Source organism: Entelurus aequoreus, linkage group LG02, assembly GCF_033978785.1.
Source record: "Entelurus aequoreus isolate RoL-2023_Sb linkage group LG02, RoL_Eaeq_v1.1, whole genome shotgun sequence".
NCBI lineage: Eukaryota > Metazoa > Chordata > Actinopteri > Syngnathiformes > Syngnathidae > Entelurus > Entelurus aequoreus.
In genome coordinates this window covers 12010012-12027195 of record NC_084732.1, presented here as the reverse complement: position 1 = coordinate 12027195, position 17184 = coordinate 12010012, and the positions used below count along the sequence as shown (strand labels likewise).

Below are 17184 nucleotides of genomic sequence, written 5' to 3'. Positions count from 1 at the left end.
TCCAGAGCTCCCCAAACAAAAATGTTTCTTTGTGCTGTTACAAATGTTATGTTGTCCTAAAATACATGTTTTGACTTGTGACGTCCCCAATCAAATTGTTATTGGTAATTTTAATACAACTAAAAGGCTGCGACACATTATTTATATTAAAATGGTTTCCTATTGAGAAGTTTGCTTCGCTATACAAACTTTTCGATATGCAAACCCTGTTTAAGAACAAGTTTATAAATCGAGGTTCGACAGTAATTGACAACATCTAAGACGACAACGTTTAATGTTTATTTCAGCATTTACTGACATAAGCGTAGGAAACTAGGGGGTGTCCTCTTTTACCTTGTCGTGGTGTAATTCACAAGATGGCCAACAAGTTTGAGCGTATAATTCGAGTGAGAGAGAGGCGTTATTCAGCTAAAAATTCCCGATTTAGTGTGCTCTTCTAAGAGATAAGAAAAACATATCAATAGAGTCCCGACAAAAGTGGTTAATAAACGGACTAAAGTCAGGGAAATTAGGAAAGTGGCTCTCAAATACGTCACAATACAAAACTTGTGTCTGCAGTGATCACTTTCTAAAATGTTTGCTTTAACATTTGATTTGTTTGAGAAACTTTCTGTGATGCAATCCAGTTTAATCTCGACTATATAAGTAGTGTTTGAGAGCAGAACTAAATGTAAAGAAAAGAGCGTGATCACATTAGTTTGTGGTTGCTACGCCTAAATATAACTAGAAGACCTGCTTGTGCAAATAAACTAGCGTCATGTTAAGTCCGAGTAATAAATATTGTGATTGTTGGTCCAATCCACCGTGCTCTCATTCTCCGTTTTCATAAGAGAAACTTCAAAGTTAGTTGTTGTGCAGGAAAGACCAGTGCTTTATTGGACACGGATGACCACATTATAGCGTCTTTGGTGATATTTGTTAGCATGAAGAAAATATCCTTTATAGTATTAATAAAGTAGATGAATAAATCTCTAGTAGACTCAACAGCATATACTGAATCTATTAACGTTGTTGCCCTAGGGTAAACTGGGTAACACATGGCACACTGACAAAGCTTAACCTATTTTTACTATAACAATCTACAAGGTTAATGTAGGTTGCTTCTCTTTCTTCCCCTCCATTTTTCTGCATTCTTTTGTATCTCTAGTTATCATGACGTATATGTATTGTTGCATTTCAACAACTGTATTGTTGATAATAGAGGTCAATTATTGGTATTGTTCATTATCAATAATGATATTTCTATTGGTATTTGTATTGATCCATTTGTAGTGTAATAATGCTCATTGTCATTTTTGTATTATTAATTATTTCGCTAACTGCTTCTTTTATATTACTTTTACCATCATATTTGTACATGTCCTATTTGCTGATGTTGCTCTGTTGTTGTTGTTGTTGTGTTTGCTGTTGTTGTTGTTGTCTCTCTGTCTTATCCTCCTCTTGTCCCCACAATCCCCCCTCTGTCTCCCTATTTTTATCTCTTTCTATCCCCTCCTGCTCCGGCCCGGCTGCACCAAATGATAATATAAATACATTTAATCAAGTCAAATACAAATAAGGCAACAAGAGAAGTATCCTACACTTCTCTTTTGTAAAGTAAATGTGAACAGCCGATATGTGCATCTACATCTACATCTACATCTACATCTACATCTACTATATGATCATCTACTATATGATCATCTACATCTACTATATGATCATCTACATCTACTATATGATCATCTACATCTACTATATGATCATCTACATCTACTATATGATCATCTACATCTACTATATGATCATCTACATCTACTATATGATCATCTACATCTACTATATGATTTGTCTGAGAAGCTGGACAGGACAAAAAAAAAGATGTTTACCTTATTTGTCCAAAATCTCCTGAATGACCTTTGAAGTAGCAACAAAAGTACAAACACGTTTCTGCAACAAAAGTGGTACCCATTTACAAATAGATAAAGAGACAGTACATGTACAACACGGTGAATATTTATTCTTTGTAGCTAACAAAAATCACTAAATGTTACAATAACTGCTTTGCTAGCAAGATGGGTGAAAGGATCGCCACTATTTGGTCTTTCCTAAAAGTAATCAGAATCAGAAATACTTTAATAATCCCCGAGGGGAAATTAACATTTTCAGCACAATCCCATTCAAGATCAGACAAACATTACAGGGAGACAGAACAGGATCAAACATTACAGGGAGACAAAACAGGATCAAACATTACAGGGAGACAGAACAGGATCAAACATTACAGGGAGACAGAACAGGATCAAACATTACAGGGAGACAGAACAGGATCGCTGACGGTTCTGCCAACTTTCTGGCGGCCCTTACAAAAAAGGTGAGAAACAAGTAAACGCTGGTGAGGGTGAGAGATTGAGGGGGAAAACAAATCAGTGTAAGCCTGGGCCCAAGGGGTAAAAAAAACCCTCATAGCCACAGCACACATAAGCATGTGTGTAAGAGGGAACATCAAAGGACATTAAAGATATTAAAAGAGCAGAGCTGATGCAACCAGCCACTTGTACATACAGCTACTAAAGTACAAAAAAACCCCAAAAAAAACATATACATTGTGGTGGCCTCTGCGGTGTTCCACACTACCGTCTGCGGGGGGGGGGGGGGGGGGGGGAGCATGGCCAGAGACAGGAGCAGACCCAACAAAGCAACCAAGAGAGCCGACTCCACCCTCGCCCGCCCACTAACTCTCGGCCAGTGTCCAGTCCGCATGGATGAGCGAGGATACCAAATTAAATGGAAAAACCACACATATGAAACTAATACCGCCACCATTTCCCTACACAACATGTGGTATAAGACTTATCTATTAGGGATATTTACCTCCCAAAGCTACGAGTTCACTGAAACACGTGACTTTACTCTTACCCCTGTGCAACGTTGCAAACACGCCACACTGACCCCTAGTGGAGTCTTTTCAGAATTACAATGTAAAATTCATTTTTCCCCCCACCTGGATGCACTTGCTCGCTTTAAAAAGTTGTTATTATTTAAAATGGGTAAAATGTTTGCATCAACATTTGTTTTGAAATGTAATTTGTTACTTAGCACTATGCTAACATCCATTAGCTTAGCAATGACTTACAGGCCCATGACAGAGAAATATTAATGTCATATTGGCTCATGATGAACGGATTATGCACAGTTTTCTTGCTAACTTCCTGAAGGAAAAAAAAAAGCCTACCCTTACACGATTTACTTAAATTTAATATATTTTTATTTTTTGTGTGAAACGATTTTTATACTATTTGAGTAAAACCTGAATTTGATCAATTATTTGTATTTTTTATTTTATTTTTTCTAATTAAAAAAAATAGTTTAAAAAAATATGTGCAAAATAACCATGTCAACAGAATAAAAACAAAAAAAACCCTGTCTTTTTGGATTGTTAAAATAGATGTTCTAGTTTCCTGAAGCAAACCGGTAGGTTGGGGTTCAAATCCCAGCCGTGTCATACCAAAGACTATAAAAATGGGAGCCATTACCTCCCTGCTTGGCACTCAGCATCAAGGGTTGGAATTGGGGGTTAAATCACCAAAATGATTCCCGGGCGCGGCGCCGCTGCTGCCCGCTGCTCCCCAAGGTGATGGGTCAAATGCAGAGGACAAATTTCACCACACCTAGTGTGTGTGTGACAATCATTGGTACTTTAACTTAACTTTAACAAACCTCGGCCTGGGATAGAACCCACACCGTTTGCCACAAAAGGTTGTAGTTTGGACAATAACGTAGAGGGGTTAGTGCATGTGCCTCACAATACATTAATCAATTCATGGTAAAGACTAGATCTGACTAATCTTAGACTTTTTTTATTATTATTAATTTTCCAAAATGTTTATTATTCATTTGAAGTCCTTCATCCAATGGGAACATTTGCGTGTCACTCTAAAACAGGGGTCACCAACGCGGTGCCCGTAAGGACCAGATGAGTAGCCTGCTGGCCTGTTCTAAAAATAGCTGAAATAGCAGCACTTACCAGTGAGCTGCCTCTATTTTTTAAATTGTATTTATTTACTAGCAAGCTGGTCTCGCTTTGCCTGACATCTTTAAATCTAAGAGAGACAAAACTCAAATAGAATTTGAAAATCCAAGAAAATATTTTAAAGACTTGGTCTTCACTTGTTTAAATAAATTCATTAATTTTTTTTACTTTGCTTCTTATAACTTTCAGAAAGACAATTTTAGAGAAAAAATACAACCTTAAAAATGATTTTAGGATTTTTAAACACATATACCTTTTTACCTTTTAAATTCCTTCCTCTTCTTTCCTGACAATTTAAATCAATGTTCAAGTAATTTTTTTATTGTAAAGAATAATAAATCAATTTCAATTTAATTCTTCATTTTATCTTCTGTTTTTTCGACGAAGAATATTTGTGAAATATTTCTTCAATCTTATTATGATTAAAATTCAAAACATTTTTTTTGGCAAATCTAGAAAATCTGTAGAATCAAATTTAAATCTTATTTCAAAGTCTTTTGAATTTCTTTTAAAATTTTTGTTCTGGAAAATCTAGAAGAAATAATGATTTGTCTTTGTTAGAAATATAGCTTGGTCCAATTTGTTATATATTCTAACAAAGTGCAGATTGGATTTTAACCTATTTAAAACATGTCATCAAAATTCTAAAATTAATCTTAATCAAGAAAAATTACTAATGATGTTCCATAAATTATTTTTTTAATTTTTTCAAAAAGATTCAAATTAGCTAGTTTTTCTCTTCTTTTTTTCGTTTGAATTTTGAATTTTAAAGAGTCGAAATTGAAGATTAACTATGTTTCAACATTTAATTGTCATTTTTTTCATGTTTTCTCCTCTTTTAAACCATTCAATTAAGTGTAAATATCATTAATTATTAATAATAACACAGAGTTAAAAAAAATTCATTTCATTAAAGGTAAATTGAGCAAATTGGCTATTTCTGGCAATTTATTGAAGTGTGTATCAAACTGGTAGCCCTTCGCATTAATCACTACCCAAGAAGTAGCTCTTGGTATTAAAAAGGTTGCTGACCCCTGCTCTAAAATATCAACACACAATAATCGCGCAAATATAAGCTTGTAGTTTGGGCTTTTGGGCTTGCCGTAGCGTCGCCACTACTTCCGGTTGTAGCAAACAAGAGCGTTGTGCGCCTGTTGGTGGTTTTATTGTGTGTTTTTCTGCAACATTGCTTCTATATAACCTACACCTTCGCATGGGGGATGCAGCAAACATCTTACATTGACATCCTTTAGGACGGATCCGCCTCCTGCATTTTTAAAACTTATCTAGCTTAGCTTAGCTCGCTAACGGCTAACAAAGAGGCGAGAAACTGAGCCAACACGTCGACAACACGAGAGGAGGAACTTTCTGGAACAAAAGAGAAGGAGCGACAACGTCAACTACTGGACGCTCTTTTCAACAACAGGTTTGTTTACTTCTTTACTCTCACACGTTTTATGTTTTTCTATGCGATCACGAAGACATTTTAGAAAAAGGTTAAATGTGTTAGTTTCGGTTTGGTTTGTGGAATTGTCATGAGTATTTGACACATGTGAGGTTGAAACGAAAGCGTTTCGTTGTGCGTGTCAGTAGAAAAACAACAAATGAGAGCGTCCAAAGGACACTTGCAAGGAGGAAGTCAAACATCCGGGCACTCTGTGACGTCACCGATGTAAACAGGAAGTCGGCGTATTGATTTGTTTTGGGGGGAAAGCGTATTGCACACCGCGCCTTCTGCCCGATTGTAGATGAGATAGGCTCCAGCGCCCCCCGCGACCCCGAAGGGAATAAGCGGTAGAAAATGGATGGATGGATGCACACAAAAATAACATCTGAAAGGATATATAAAGTAAATAAACACATTAATATATATATATGTGTATATATATATATATATATATATATATATATATATATATATATATATATATATATATATATATAGATATATATATATATATATATATTTTTTTTAAATTTAATTATTTTTTACATTATTTTATTTTATTTTATTTTATTTTTTTATTTTTTTTTTTTTGCGGTCGGGTGCAAGCCTGGCTCAGGGAGGAGGACGCCCATACCATGCAGAGTCCCCAGGGATTGTACCAACTAGTCCTTTCAACAAATTTTTGGAGGGAAGCATATTGCACACAAAAATAACATCTGAAAGGATATATAAAGAAAATATAAATAAGATACAGGTTTGAAAAGTAGAACCAATTTAAAAAGTGAAAAAAAAACACATCAATATATATATATAAAAATATATGTACTTATGTGTTATCTAAAAGTTATAGCTGGCCAACTGCATGGTATAGATCAGAGCTGGGCAAATAGTTTTGACTTGGGGGCCACATTGAGAGAAAAAAAAGTGTTTGGGGGCCCACTGTGTATATGTGTATAAATTATATGTACACATTTAGCTCAGGGCGGTATAGCTCAGTTGGTAGAGTGGCCGTGCCAGCAACTTGAGGGTTCCAGGTTCGATCCCCGCTTCCGCCATCCTAGTCACTGCCGTTGTGTCCTTGGGCAAGACACTTCACCCACACTGCTTTAAATGTCACTTAGATATTGGCTTGCACTATGTAAAAGTGCTTTGAGTCACTCGAGAAAAAGCGCTATATAAATATAATTCACTTCACTTCACAGTATGTGTGTGTTTGGGTCCCCTTTTTTTCCAAGAACACTAATACCAAAAGTCACAATGTCCCATAGAGTTCTAAAAAAGTTATGACAGACAACCTCAAAAAAATTGAATTTTACAATTTTTACTGAATGGGACACCCAAAATGTACATGAAAATAAAGAAGGTGGGAATTACAAAATTAACTATGAACAATAAAACACTGAATATTAACAACATATGAACATCTTTTACTTGTCAGAGCAGCTCCTCCATAGTTGTGTATCTTTTACAACCAAGCAAAACACAACACAAATGTAACAAACAAACAAGGGTATTAAAAACCTACAATATGATAAATTATCACTTTTACGAAGATATTTGTTGTAAAAAATGTGCTTCTGCATACGTTTCTGACACATGCGTTTCAGGCTGGCTGCTCTGAAAACAAGCCCCGCCCACTCTGCTTTGTTCCTGGTCTGAGCTGCTGTGACCTAGATTACTGTAATAACTCCTAGAACACCCAAAAGCGCAGATTTTAACCAGTGAAATACTTTCTATCGTTCTAGACTAAGTCATTTAAAAAATAGCACTGCTCATCATAATGGTGAATACACTTTTCATGTTAAAAGTCTGAAAAAATGATGTAGAACGTCCGGCGGGCCGGATTGAAAATCTTAATGTCCGTACATGTACTGTAAATGTATTTTTATGTTATTCACATGTGAATAATGCTGTACTGAAACTGAAAGTTAACTAGCGTGCACACATTGTCCTCCACTGTCCAGGCTTGTAAAGTTAATTATTTTTTACATAGCGCTTTTCTCTAGAGACTCAAAGCGCTTTACATGGTGAATGAAGCCTATTATCGACATCTTTAAAGGCCTACTAAAAGCCACTACTAGCGACCACGCAGTCTGATAGTTTATATATCAATGATGAAATCTTAACATTGCAACACATGCCAATACGGCCGGGTTAACTTATAAAGTGATGTTTAAAATTTCCCGGGAAATATCTGTCTGAAACGTCGCGGTATGATGACGTATGCGCGTGACAAAGTCAGTATAACGGAAGTTATGGTACCCCGTAGAATCCTATACAAAAAGCTGTTTTCATTTCATAATTCCACAGTATTCTGGACATCTTTTGCAATTTGTTTAATGAACAATGAAGGCTGCAAAGAAGACAGTTGTAGGTGGGATCGGTGTATTAGCAGCGGACTACAGCAACACAAGCAGGAGGACTTTGTTGGAGCGCTAGCCGCGCTAGCCGCCGACCTCACCTTGACTTCCTACGTCTCCGGGCCGCCAAACGCATCGGGTGAAGTCCTTCGTCCTTCTGCCGATCGCTGGAACGCAGGTGAGCACGGGTGTTGATGAGCAGATGAGGGCTGGCTGGCGTAGGTGGAGAGCTAATGTTTTTAGCATAGCTCTGTGCGGTCCGGTTGCTAAGTTAGCTTCAATGGCGTCGTTAGCACAGCATTGTTAACCTTCGCCAGGCTGGAAAGCATTAACCGTGTATTTACATGTCCACGGTTTAATAGTATTGTTGATTTTCTATCTATCCTTCCAGTCAGGGGTTTATTTATTTTGTTTCTATATGCAGTTAAAGCACAATGCTATCACGTTAGCTCGTAGCTAAAGCATTTCGCAGATGTATTGTCGTGGAGATAAAAGGCACTGAATGTCCATTTGGCGTTCTGGACTCTCATTTTCAAGAGGATATAGTATCCCAGGTGGTTTCAAATACAAATCCGTGACCCACAATAGAAAAAGGAGAGAGTGTGGAATCCAATGAGCCAGCTTGTACCTAAGTTACAGTCAGAGCGAAAAAAGATACGTCCATCACTGCCTCTCAAGTCCTTCACTGTAACGTTCCTCATCTACGAATCTTTCATCCTCGCTCAAATTAATGGGGTAATCGTCACTTTCTCGCTCCGAATCTCTCTCGCTCCATTGTAAACAACGGGGAATTGTGAGGAATACTAGCTCCTGTGACGTCACGCTACTTCCGCTACAGGCAAGGCTTTTTTTTATCAGCCAGCAAAAGTTGCGAACTTTATCGTCGATTTTCTCTACTAAATCCTTTCAGCAAAAATATGGCAATATCGCGAAATGATCAAGTATGACACATAGAATGGATCTGCTATTCCCGTTTAAATTAAAAAAAATCATTTCAGTAGGCCTTTAAGTTACACTTGAACCAGTGTGGGAAAATATTCCCCTAAAAGGTACCAGCCTCATCTCAGGTTTCTGTGTTTGAAAAATAAATAAAATCATAATTTATCAGAGGACACTTTTAATAGCAACATTTGACTTTGTATTTACAGCCACACAAACAATGGACACCAGGCCTACAGAAAGTTCCAGTGAAGGAGAGCAGGAGGAGCCACAGCCCCCCTACATTAAAAATGAAGAGGAGGAACACAGCATCAGCCAGGCGAGGGCTGAAGGACTGGAGGGGTTCCCGCTCATTCGTGTCATCGTGAAGAGTGAAGAGGATGATGTCAGAGGTGAAAGTGAGGAGAAGAGAGAGGTGGAGAGACCAGGCAGCAGCTCAACTCAACACATGACAACAGAAGCTGATGGAGACCCCAGTGGAGGATCACAAGCAGACAAGATCTTAGCTCCGCTGTCAGATAGTGAGGACACAACGTCACACTCTCCTGACACTGATGATGAAGACTCTAAAGCTGATCCGACATCTCACGCTGACAACTCTCACTTCAAATGTTTGCAATGTGACAAAACTTTTGTCAACAAGAGAAACTTGTCGAGACACATGAGATCTCACTCAGGACAAAAAACCTTCATCTGCTCATTCTGCGGTCAAGGATTCTACGAGAACGCACATCTGGTGATACACACCAGGATACACACGGGAGAAAAACCTTTTCCCTGCTCAGTCTGCAACACGAGTTTCCGTGTCCGTCCGTTGTTGATTAAGCACATGAGGACGCACACTGGGGAGAAACCTTTCACCTGCTCAGTGTGCGGTCGAAGGTTTGCTCAAAAGGGACAGTTGTTAACGCACACACAAACACACTCGGGCGAGAAACCTTTTGCTTGCTCGTTGTGCGGTCAAAGGTTCTCCAGGAAGGGAAATTTGAGGACACACACGACAACGCACACTGGAGAGAGGCCATTTTCCTGCTCGGTCTGCAACACCAGCTTCCGAGTTCAGTCGGGGCTGGCGCAACACATGAAGACGCACACCGGGGAGAAACCTTTTGCCTGCTTGGTTTGTGGCAAGCGATTTGCTCAAAATACAAACTTGATAACGCACACAAGATCGCACACCGGGGAAAAACCTTTTACTTGCGCAATATGCAGCACAAGTTTTAGCTATCATTCGTCACTGAATAATCACATGAGAACACACGCTGCTAAGAGTGATTAGCTGCAGTGTGGAGGACATGGAGGTGTGACTCAGGCGCTGATGTGGTGAGGTATGTTTGTGTACTTTACAAATATGTTACGATATTGTGGTTAACCTGTGTTGTAGCCCTCAGTTCATTTCTGTGTTACTCTCGTTACGCATGAAAGACTCTCGCACCTCGCTTTTCATTAGTAATCCATTCTGTATGGAAAGGAAAACCAAATAAATGTTTCCTGGAAGAAATATTGTACAAAAGCAGTGAAGTTGTCACGTTGTCCATTCATCCATTTTCTACCGCTTATCCCTTTCTGGGTCGCGGGGGGTGCTGGAGCCTATCTCAGCTACAATCGGGCGGAAGGCGCTCCAGAGAGTGGTGGCGCTTGTCCCGAGGAAATTGGACTCTTAAAGGGTAGCAGCAGTTGGATTTTAGGAGGAAGTGTAAAGACATTAGCAACATCTGGTAGGAAGCCCTTGTCGGTATGAGTAGAGGATGGTCAACCGACTCAAACTGATCAGAGGAATAATGTCAAGGAAAGATTGACTGGCCAGACTGACCAGTTCCAAGGCTAGAACTACAAAGAGTAAGGCTCTTCGTGTAAAAGGTATTTAAGGACAGTTGTCCAAGAGGACAGCAGAAGAGAGATGCGGCCCGTACTCTTTTCTCCTGGAAGCTGCAGTTCCAGTCTGAGGCTCGCTGAAACAAATAAAGCTTTTTGTTCGACGATTCCTTGTTGGCATCTTCTTGGCTCATCACTCATCACTGACCAGCTCCGAGGCTAGAACTACAAAGAGTAAGGGTCTTCGTGTAAAAGGTATTTAAGGACAGTTGTCCAAGAGGGCAGCAGAAGAGAGATGCGGCCCATACTCTTTTCTCCTGGAAGCTGCAGTTCCAGTCTGAGGCTCGCTGAAACAAATAAAGCTTTTTGTTCGACGATTCCTTGTTGGCATCTTCTTGGCTCATCACTCATCACTGACCAGCTCCGAGGCTAGAACTACAAAGAGTAAGGGTCTTCGTGTAAAAGGTATTTAAGGACAGTTGTCCAAGAGGACAGCAGAAGAGAGATGCGGCCCGTACTCTTTTCTCCTGGAAGCTGCAGTTCCAGTTTGAGGCTCGCTCAAACAATTAAAGCTTTTTGTTCAACAATTCCTCGTTGGCGTCTTCTTGGCTCATCACTCATCACATGACCATCAAATATACAAGACTATGTTACCCCGTTTTGTAATTATTTAGTATGTTTTCTGTTAAAGCTGTAGTTAATGTATTCAAAAACATGATGGCGTGTGAGTTTGTCCCAGTTGATTTGCCGTAGATAATTCGCTGCACAGCCAGTTGCGACAACACGACGGCCTCATACATTTTGTGAGTTAAAAAAAAGAAATTATTTTATTTTTACATTGTAATTTGAATCAAGAGTTGCATAATGCAATAAAACTGTTTTGTCTTTTAGCTAAATTTCACATTTAGAAATCCAGAGTCTTATCACATATTTATTTTTGTTTTTTTCTGAACTAAAAAAAAAAAAAGTACAATAACGACAAAGAAAAACAAAAAAGGTCATCTTAACCTCCCAAATTCTAAAAAAAAACAACTGTACATACAATCAGCTTCAAAGAAAATATAAATTTACAGCCCGATAGTTTGAAGCTTTTATTCCTTGCACATGTCATCTTCCTTCTTTTATTTATTTATATTTGTATTACTTTATTTTGTTGTTGTTATTTGTTACTCTTTTATGTGTATGTGTTACTTCTTGTTATAATGTGAAAATACTTGATTGTCGTTATTGGAATTGTTAAATGTAGCCAGGTGGAAAAAAAAGAATTTTAAAATGTAGTTCCAGGAGGGCTCCACTAGGGGTCAGTGTGGCATCTGTGGTGTGTTTGCGACAAGAATTAGACTGTTATTCAAATAAATAAAAATAGTACATTAAAAAACCACATTGTTCTCAGTTCTAGACTTCTTCTTGTATGTAACCAGGTAGTCGTTTTAGAAAAAAAGGCTCATGTCAAGATAAACGGAAGTCAGCGTCAAATACTGCGCATGCGCACATCGCCATTTTTGGTCTAGGTTCTCGGTGAGGCTGCAACAAAAGGATTGGGAGAAGTTAGCAAAAGGAGATATTTTTAGCCGCTTTTTGTCCCTTTTTCGTCACGTGTTGTGCGTTAATTCATGTTAGGATGAACTCGTCAAGTGGAGGGATGGTGACAACATGAGTTAAATACAAAACTGCTGCTGGGGAAGACATATTTGTAGTGTTAGAAAGAACGATAGCAGAATAGGAGGAGGAACAAAATATCAACGTCAACTGCACACAGAACAGGTTTGTTTACTTATTTTCTTCAAGCATGTTTACTAACTTTGGACTGGAACACAAACAATATTCCTACTTAGAATGTTTTATAGGACGGTTCTTTGTCTTGTGAGTAACATTTGCTTTGTTGCTCTGCTGTTAAAACAAACAATGAATGAACAATTCAGGGACAAGCGGTAGGAAATGGATGGGTGAATGGGCATTCACGTCGCATGTGAATCAAGTGCAAGCAACACTTTAACTTCAATTCACAAGAAGAAACTTTTTCTGCTCATATTTTCAATGAAAGTTGACCTGCTATTTCTACTTTTGTTTTTCAACATAAGATAATAATTGACTGTACAATCTTCATATAAACTATAATGTACTGTACTATAATATTCATATAAACTATAATGTACTGTATAATCTTCATATAAACTATAATGTACTGTACTATAATATTCATATAAACTATAATGTACTGTACAATCTTCATATAAACTATAATGTACTGTACTATAATATTCATATAAACTATAATGTACTGTACTATAATATTCATATAAACTATAAAGTCCAACCAACATCTCTTCAGGTTGACTTAACATTAGATTTACTTTCTACTTTTACTGTTGTTTTTTTTACATAGAAATAATAAAATATATACAAAAAATAAGTGCAACCAAATCTCTTCAGGTTAAATGAACAGGGGTTTGATCTGCTACTACTCTCATTAAAATAAACAGCTATGACAAATACAAACGCCACAACACAATAGCATAAAGCCATAACACAATAACCAGAGGACTAAACACAACATAAGGCCATAACACAACAACATAAAGCCATAACACAATAACCAGGGGACTAAACACAACAACATAAAGCCATAACACAACAACATAAAGTTATAACACAACAACATAAAGCCATAACACAATAACCAGGGGACTAAACACAACAACATAAAGCCATAACACAACAACATAAAGCCATAACACAACAACATAAAGCCATAACACAACAACATAAATCCATAACACTTCAACCAGAGGACTAAACACAACATAAAGCCATAACACAACAACATAAAGCCATAACACAACAACATAAAGCCATAACACAATAACCAGAGGACTAAACACAACAAATAAAGCCATAACACAACAACATAAATCCATAACACTTCAACCAGAGGACTAAACACAACAACATAAAGCCATAACACAACAACATAAAGCCAAAACACAACAACATAAAGCCATAACACAATAACCAGGGGACTAAACACAACAACATAAAGCCATAACACAACAACATAAAGCCATAACACAACAACATAAATCCATAACACTTCAACCAGAGGACTAAACACAACATAAAGCCATAACACAACAACATAAAGCCATAACGCAATAACCAGAGGACTAAACACAACAACATAAAGCCATAACACAACAACATAAAGCCATAACACAACAACATAAAGCCATAACACAATAACCAGAGGACTAAACACAACAACATAAAGCCATAACACAACAACATAAAGCCATAACACAACAACATAAAGCCATAACACAACAACATAAATCCATAACACTTCAACCAGAGGACTAAACACAACATAAAGCCATAACACAACAACATAAAGCCATAACGCAATAACCAGAGGACTAAACACAACAACATAAAGCCATAACACAACAACATAAAGCCATAACACAACAACATAAAGCCATAACACAATAACCAGAGGACTAAACACAACAACATAAAGCCATAACACAACAACATAAAGCCATAACACAACAACATAAAGCCATAACACCACACATTAGTGTCACATTTATATGGTAATATGGAAGCATGAATAAAATACATTAATAAAATATACCTTAAAAGAAGTGCAGAATATCTCATCTAAATGACTAAAATGTAACAAATAAATAAAAAGGATGCAACAAGAAATAAAGTTCCTCAAAGTGTTCCATTGGTTCGGAAATGGAGGTTGTAGTTGTTTTAGTTTTTATTTTGCGGGGCAGGAAACCCCGGAAAGGTAGTGTTCAACAAGCTGACCAATCACAGCTCTGCAATTTATGTTGCCATGACGCCAATCTAAGATATTTGAGGGGTGCCTGCGGGGCCTGCGGGGGGGGGGGGGGGTACGCAGGGGGGAGGCATCGCTTACTTACGCAAGTTCTGTGATACGAGAGTATAAACCAGGATTTACTCTCGCATGTTTTACTAACTTGGTTATTAACAGAGGATCTTTTTTTAGCAGACAATTTTAAGAGACAATTTTGACTTTTTTTACAGCCGGCAAAAATGACGGGCGTTGTTGGGATTAGACCTGCTGACGGTCCCCATCACCTTGACCAGGAGGAGCCACAGACCCCCCACATTAAAGAAGAAGAGGAGGATTACAGCATCGGCCAGGAGGGGGAACACCCTGAAGAACTGGAGGAGTTACCAGTGATTTGTGTCCTGGTGAAGAGTGAAGGTGATGAGGTCAGAGGTGAAGGTGAGGCGAAGAGGAGAGGGGCGGAGCCTCCAAGCAGCAGCTGGACTCAACACATGACGAGAGAAGCTGATGGTGGAGGATCACAAGCTCCACTATCAGAGAGTGACGAGACGACGTCTCACTCTGCTGACACTGACGAAGATGAAGACTCTAAAGCTGCTCCAACGCGTCACGCTGACAACACTCGCTGGAAATGCTCTCAGTGTGACAAAACTTTTGGCCATAAAAAGAATCTGAAAAGACACGCGAGATACCACACGGGTGAGAAACCTTTCGCCTGCTCATTCTGCAGCCAAGGATTCTATGAAAAGGCGCATTTGGTCACACACACCAGAATACACACGGGAGAGAAACCGTTCTCATGCACAGTCTGCAAGCGGATATTCTGCGATCGGTCAGCGTGGGTCGTGCACCAGAGAACGCACACGGGAGAGAAACCTTTTGCCTGCCCAATTTGCGAGAAAAGGTTCCCTCGCCGGGAGAACCTGAGGACACACACGAGAACGCACACCGGAGAGAAACCTTTCATCTGCCTAGTCTGCAAAACGAGCTTCACCGTTCGTTCAACGTTGGTCCAACACATGAGAACGCACACTGGGGAGAAACCTTTTGCCTGCTCTGTGTGCGGAGTGAGATTCTCTCAAAATACACATTTAAAAAGGCACTTGAGAACGCACACTGGGGAGAGACCTTTTACTTGCTCGGTCTGCAATCAAAGCTTCTCTGTAAAAGCAAGTTTGATGTCGCACATGAGAACACACACTTGACAGAGAGGATGTGTCGTTGCCATGGTGACCGTAGGCTGCTATGATGCTTAAAATAGACTTGTATGCCGCTTTTTTCTTGACTCGGTTCTGGGTTTAGAACTTTAGAGCAATGACATACATTGAACATTTCTTGACTTGAACAAGTTTGTCACACATTCTTACTTGTACGCAACACAAGATATAGTAAGATGTACACTCCATCCAAAATAACTCTAATGTTGACCTAAAGTGCGAGTTTAAACTGCAATAAAATAAAAGGACACAATCTACGTGACGCAAGAGTACTTTATTTCAACTTTTTAACCTTTGTGAGTCCACACTTTATAGGTCAAGGGTGTAATGACCCATTTGCACCTGTGAGGGGCAGCATTGCACCAGAAAGTACGAGCCGTGTAATACAGATCACGTGGTGTAATACAGATCATTGGTGGTGTAATACAGACCATGTGGTGTAATACGGACCATTGGTGGTGTAATACAGATCATTGGTGGTGTAATACAGATCATGTGGTGTAATACAGATCTTGGTGGTTTAATACAGATCATTGGTGGTGTAATATAGACCATGTGGTGTAATACGGACCATTGGTGGTGTAATACAGATCTTGTGGTGTAATACAGATCGTGTGGTGTAATATAGACCATGTGGTGTAATACAGATCTTGGTGGTGTAATACAGATCATTGGTGGTGTAATACAGACCATGTGGTGTAATACGGACCATTGGTGGTGTAATACAGATCATGTGGTGTAATATAGACCATGTGGTGTAATACGGACCATTGGTGGTGTAATACAGATCATGTGGTGTAATACAGATCATTGGTGGTGTAATATTGATCATTGGTGGTGTAATATTGATCATTGGTGGTGTAATAAAGACCATTGGTGGTGTAATACAGATCATGTGGTGTAATACAGATCATTGGTGGTGTAATATTGATCATTGGTGGTGTAATAAAGACCATTGGTGGTGTAATACAGATCATGTGGTGTAATACAGATCATTGGTGGTGTAATACGGACCATTGGTGGTGTAATACAGATCATGTGGTGTAATACAGATCATTGGTGGTGTAATATTGATCATTGGTGGTGTAATAAAGACCATTGGTGGTGTAATACAGATCATGTGGTGTAATACAGATCATTGGTGGTGTAATACAGACCATGTGGTGTAATACAGACCATTGGTGGTGTAATACAGACCATGTGGTGTAATACAGATCATTGGTGGTGTAATATAGATCATTGGTGGTGTAATACAGACCATTGGTGGTGTAATACAGACCATGTGGTGTAATACAGACATTGGTGAGGTAATACAGACATTGGTGAAGTAATACAGACATTGGTGGTGTAATACAGACCATGTGGTGTAATACAGACCATGTGGTGTAATACAGACCATTGGTGGTGTAATACAGACCATTGGTGGTGTAATACAGACCATGTGGTGTAATACAGATCATTGGTGGTGTAATACAGACCATGTGGTGTAATACAGACCATTGGTGGTGTAATACAGACCATGTGGTGTAATACAGATCATTGGTGGTGTAATATAGATCATTGGTGGTGTA

At 38.7% G+C, this 17184-nt stretch overlaps 2 protein-coding genes across 2 annotated transcripts; both read left to right on the top strand.

Annotated features, from left to right (window-relative positions):
• Positions 1 to 5125: 5125 nt before the first annotated feature.
• On the top strand, positions 5126 to 10686 carry LOC133630330 (gastrula zinc finger protein XlCGF17.1-like). The gene is made up of 2 exons (XM_062021895.1): positions 5126 to 5438; positions 8968 to 10686. The coding sequence occupies exon 2, from the start codon at positions 8979 to 8981 to the stop codon at positions 10035 to 10037; it is 1059 nt and encodes a 352-aa protein (XP_061877879.1). The 5' UTR covers positions 5126 to 5438; positions 8968 to 8978; the 3' UTR covers positions 10038 to 10686.
• Positions 10687 to 12073: 1387 nt separating this feature from the next.
• On the top strand, positions 12074 to 15858 carry LOC133630413 (gastrula zinc finger protein XlCGF8.2DB-like). The gene is made up of 2 exons (XM_062021997.1): positions 12074 to 12337; positions 14630 to 15858. Exon 2 carries the CDS (start codon positions 14639 to 14641, stop codon positions 15599 to 15601), a length of 963 nt encoding a protein of 320 aa, XP_061877981.1. The 5' UTR covers positions 12074 to 12337; positions 14630 to 14638; the 3' UTR covers positions 15602 to 15858.
• The last annotated feature ends 1326 nt before the right edge of the window (positions 15859 to 17184 follow it).